Below are 5,428 nucleotides of genomic sequence, written 5' to 3'. Positions count from 1 at the left end.
ACATAATTTTTCCAAAAATTGTCGAGTGTAGTATACTTATCATGGTTTCAACCAGCTGGGTTCCCCGTGTAAAGCGTCTCATGTACAAGCTGGCTGCAGCGTATGCCCACGGGAAGAGTTTTGCCGGTGCACATAGCATTTGTGACGAGAATGTACAAGCAGTAATGCACATCCGACCACAGGAAAGCATTTCCCACGAGTACGCACAAGAAGCAACGCTTCTTCAGGAAAGCGAAGATACCTGAAAGATTTGTTCTTATGTGCAATACAAGCACACTACCGGAGAATTGCACAGAACTCGGTTGAACGCATTCTCGGTTTCCATTCCTACTGAAATAATGTCGATGGATCAAGGCCAGGAAGAAAATTTTACAGTACTCTTAACACCTGATGAGCTGCTTTATTGCAAAGCACAGTACAATCGGTGAGGCGAGCAGGAGTAAATGATGCCGATCAACCCTAGGATTGGACGATTATAGCATATAATGAGGATTAACTCTGACATAACAAACCAGCATGACAGTATAACGTAAACATGAAAGTATAACGTCGTACAACGACACAGGTATAGGAGTATGGGGTCCTGAAACCTACAATACACTACCTAGATCAGCTTCCTCAGCATCAAGCCAGATCAATGTCGAGACCTTTTGTCAAAATTCTAGCGGCAACCGTCCCTGTCAACATCTGACCTCGAGATTGCTTCATGTGTTCTGCCATATCTCAACACCTACAATTCTCCCTCTGCATGTGTCCTGATCGTAACGTCAGACGTCGCATACGCCACACAAGTAAGGACATAGCCTTGGCTCATCTGTTCCTCATCGAGGAAAGACTGGTCCGATTGGTCTACCGTTCCCTGCAGGACCTTGCCGGCACAGGACGAGCAGGCGCCAGCACGGCAGGAATACGGAAGATCAACACCGGCAGCCTCTCCTGCATCGAGGATGTACTGATCATCGGGAACCTCCACGGTCTGCTCCTGTCCGTCCTCCGAGACGAAGGTCACCTTGTAGACGGCAACGGCAGCGGCAGCGGCGATGTTGTGAGAGGCGGAGCAAGGGAGGCGGAGAGAGAGGGAGAGGGCCGGGGTAGAGGTGGGGATAGGCGAGGCGAAGGTAGCCGGCATCGGCGAGGATGGCAAGAGGGAGGAGGAAGCGGCGGGGCATGCGAGGGAAGAGGAGGCGGGGCAGGTGGAGACGAAGGCGAGAGCTGCAGCCATGGCGGGGGCGAGGGAAACCCTAGGGTTTCCGCGGGAGGTGATAGGCAGGGAAGGAAGCACGAAACTAGGATTGGTGAGAGAGAGACATGCAGGAGCTTCTTCTTCTGCTTCTTCTTGTGCCCTCTGCCCTTTCTTCTCCCGATGCCCCTTCCCTTAGCCTTCTCTTCAGCTGGCTGGCTTCTGCGCGGAGTTCTAAACCGGAGGTGGTGGTTTCCCGGTTTTTCACTTCCCGCCAAGTGTCCGGAGGCCGTGCCCCTTGATGAAGCAGACGAGCCATGCGAAAATAAAAAATGGTATCTGGGTGTGATTTCGTCTCAAGAAGAGTTTTAGTTATGGAAATTCATTAAAAAGAATTTTAGTTGAGGAAATTAATTTTTTGAAATTTCAAAAATATAAGCAACATGTCTCGAAACTCGGTGTGTTTATTTCTTATGGATATACATTTGAAATCTAGATCTCTCTCTCTCTCTCTCTCTCTCTCTCTCTCTCTCTCTCTCTCTCTCTCTCTCTCGCAAAATGCTAGTCACACTAGAAGCTCCCATTAATGCTTCCCATTGATGTTGCCCCCAGTGAGCGCCTTATGCCAGGTCACTTCCTCAAGCATGGCGAAGAAGGGGTGAATTGCCAAAGCGAACAATAGGGGACTGAGAGGGGGGAAGCCTTGCCTGACTCCTCCTTGGATGGAGAATTCGTTAATCAACTTTCCATTTGCTACCACCTATGCCTATGCATTGTTGCCCAACATAAAGGGAATGTTAGATAGTCTCTCACAAAATCCCATTTTTAGCATAATTGACTTGATGTAAGACAATTTAGCCCTATCAAAGGCTTTCTCCATGTCCAATTGCAAAAAGATGATCTTCTGGTTTGTGGATTGGGGCCATTGCCCAATAAGAATTGCATTAAGGACATTGTCCAATAGGGATCGTGGTTTTTTATGAAGCTATATTGGAGCTTGCTCACAAATTTTTGTAGGTACAGCAAGAGCCTAGGTAGGTAGCGCCTTGGCAAAGAGCTTATATATCACGCTCATGAGAGCTTCATGCAAGTCTTCTGCTTCAGTATGAGGCAGAGGATGCTCCTTTTCCATAAAGTAGGAATGGATCTTGAGCTCTAGCTCTCATTAATCATTGATGTGATTTCTTATCTTAATAGCTTCTAATGGAATTTGAGGAATTCAACAATTATCCCATTGTGACCTAGGGACTTCCTTTGGCCTAGGGCTTTAAGTGTGTTGTGGATCTCGTGCTGGGAGAATACCTACAAGAGGGTGACATTATCTTGGTGTGTTGTGGATCTCCTGCTGGGAGAATACCTACAAGAGGGTGACATTATCTTGGTCTGTGATGACACTGTTGACTCCCTCCACCAACTTATTGACTACAAGCTCATCCGTGGGCAACATACCCAAAGGAGATCACATATCTTTGCAAGTCACATTTTGAAAGTTTCTATCAGGACATCAACCATCCTCCTTTTCCACTAGTGCGAGGCTCTCCTACACCCTTTTCGCTTCGATGCTCCTTAGCTCAATACTTGCTTTGCCACCACTATGAGAATCATCAAGGGTTTCGGCATAAGGTCCCTCTGCATAATCATCTCATTTTCTTTTATGCGAAATGCTACTTAGGTTTTGATCTAGGTTTCCACTCATAATCTCCTTCTCCATGGCCTCACTTTGCTCTTGGTGCATCCCTAGGAGCCATCTAGTAGGCTTCATTGATCCAGCTGCATGGGGGACCGGGTGTTGGTTGCCACCATGGCACGTGGGTTGTTAATGGGATTAAGTGGGTAGGGGTCTGCTTGTCCTTACTTATCATTCCTTTCGTGGGGAAGCATTAAATTTACATTCCCACCCCATTTTTAATGCTTATTTCAATAGCAAGCCTTATGATAATATATCATCACTTTATATTTTTGTTGTAAAAGGGAGCTATCTTGGATTGAGAGTCCCTCATCGAACCATCTTGTCCGATGATAGAGCCTTAAGACAAATTGTATCTAGCTTACAAGAGGATTCCCTAAAACAAAGCATCTTCTATTAGGAGCTAGCATACCCAAAAAATTGATAGATCTAATGTTGATAATTGAATTAGTTAAGAAGAAGTCAAGTGTTGTATCCATCATTAAGTACCCACAAAGAGAAAGAGAACCCATAGAGTATAAAGGAATTGCTCCAGTCATGAAAGTAGTGCTTGTTAAATGTGATTCTTCAATTAAGGTCCTATCTCAAATTGAGCATTAGTAAGTATTCAAGCAAGTTAACCTTGCTAATGAAGCTAGAACAACTAAAAAGGCCAAAGTTGACTCAATGATGCTAAACTTGGGTGAATAAAGGAATGAGATAGGTAAGGGGACCCAAACCCTCAATCAACTAGGTATAGGAGAAAGATCTAAGGGATATACTTATTACCCTTGTTGATCTTGGGAGGATTGGGCAAAAAACTTGTGCTAGTAGATTCAACCCATGGTAAAGTAGACAGTAAGAAAGAACATTTATTGTGAACAATTTGTTTATCTCTTAATGGCATGGAAGATTCGTTCCTAATTGTGATTGATAAGATAATCCTAAAGATGGTATTATGTACATATGATTATGGAAATTGGGGTTAACTCCCTCAAGTCACCGATTGGGCATTCCTCCCTCAAGATGGTATTATGTACATATGATTATGAAAATTGGGGTTAACTCCCTCAAGTCACCGATTGAGCATTCCTCCCACTAGGAACTATGTCTTCTCCACCCACTTGGATCGGTGATGTGAGTGTGATGTCTCTTTGTAGGGTTATATGCTATTTAAGAGATGCTTAGGGAAGCAAGGAGGATTTGGTAATAATCCTATCTTGCCAATAATAAGTAGGGGGCCTACAATCTTGGGAGAGTACTCTCGCAAGGCCTTTGTACTAGATGGGCATGCTTGGTGGATTACCTTTAGGAAAGGCTTGGATTGTGAGCCAGGTAGGGCTAGTTGGGACGGTATTATTATAGAAACTTTTATAAATAGAAAGATATTTTTCAAATGATTTATTTCTTTTATATTTGTGTCAATGTTCTAAGTTATGTGGAAGAACCTATTCTAGTGGACCTCATCAAGGAAGCTATCTTTAAGTGTCAAACTAATGTGGTAGATCAGTTTAGAAACCTAAGCAAACCTTGTTTCACTGTGGATGAGTGGGAAGTGAGATAGTGGATTTTGAATGAATTTGTTCTATGGCTATGTGGTCCCAACAAGTTAAGAGGCTTCTCATCATAATGATAGGATAAGTTAGGGCTGATGTAATGACTAACCTAGTTTCTAATCTTAGTACCATTCTAGGGAGGTGAGGTGTGACTATGCCCTATAGGTAAAGGGGTCAAGATTCCTACTCTCCCTTGTTGTGCACTCTCATTGAACAAAGTGCATCACTACTCCAGTTTGAGATTGGTTGTTCACACACGTGACTAGGCTTGCTTGATGCTAAAAGGCTATTATAAGACCTTGGAATTGTCAACTAGAAACCACACATTGATCCTTATGGGGGTTGAAAGGTGAGAAGGATCGAAGCTTGCACTCGAGAGCTATGGCGGGAGAGCAAGAGCAAGAAAGAGAGAGACAATAAATGGGAACTCCAACAGTCACAATGTGTGACCGGGCCTTCCTTTATTCAAATTGTCACTAAAAGAATAAAGAATAAAGTGACGGTGACGGGCGCCCGCCACCTGCAGTGCACAGTGGTGGTGACTGTCAGTGTAGTAATACACGAGCGGCTAGGTGGAGGCGCCTTTACCCCCAACAACCTCCCACTTAAAGGCAAATCTGCCCTAGTGAGGAGTGAAAAGAAAAAGAAAAAGAGTACAACATGTACACATGTACAACAGGATGAGGAAAGACGTCATCTCATCCCACGCCCATCAACCTCCTGAGAAAGGCAAAGCGCTCTGTAGAGAGGCTTTTCATGAGCAGATCTGCAGGATTCTGGCCAGTCAAATCTTGACAAGATCAACAAACTTGTCCTCAATGACCCCACGTATGAAGTGATACCTCACCTCAATGTGTTTCGTTTTCTATGAAGTGATACCACTCCCTAGGTGCCTGTTTCAAGCCATAAAGACTTTTCTTCAATTTGCACACTAGGTGCTCCCTGCCAGGTTCTGTAAAGCCCTTAAGCTGCTCCATATAAATCTCATCATACAAGTCCCCATGTAAGAAAGCCGTCTTGACATCC

The 5,428-nt window shown here is 44.3% G+C and overlaps 1 protein-coding gene across 1 annotated transcript; it reads right to left on the bottom strand.

Moving 5' to 3' along the window:
- Positions 1–359: 359 nt before the first annotated feature.
- LOC148022484 (ferredoxin-like) lies at positions 360–1,467 on the bottom strand. Its single transcript, XM_087695077.1, has one exon. The coding sequence runs from the start codon at positions 1,220–1,222 to the stop codon at positions 731–733; it is 492 nt and encodes a 163-aa protein (XP_087551203.1). The 5' UTR covers positions 1,223–1,467; the 3' UTR covers positions 360–730.
- Between the last annotated feature and the right edge of the window lie 3,961 nt (positions 1,468–5,428).

Source organism: Lygodium microphyllum, chromosome 16, assembly GCF_053477565.2.
Source record: "Lygodium microphyllum isolate KBCC chromosome 16, Lygodium_microphyllum_v1.1.10, whole genome shotgun sequence".
Classification (NCBI taxonomy): Eukaryota; Viridiplantae; Streptophyta; class Polypodiopsida; order Schizaeales; family Lygodiaceae; genus Lygodium; species Lygodium microphyllum.
This window is presented reverse-complemented; position numbering and strand designations above follow the sequence as displayed.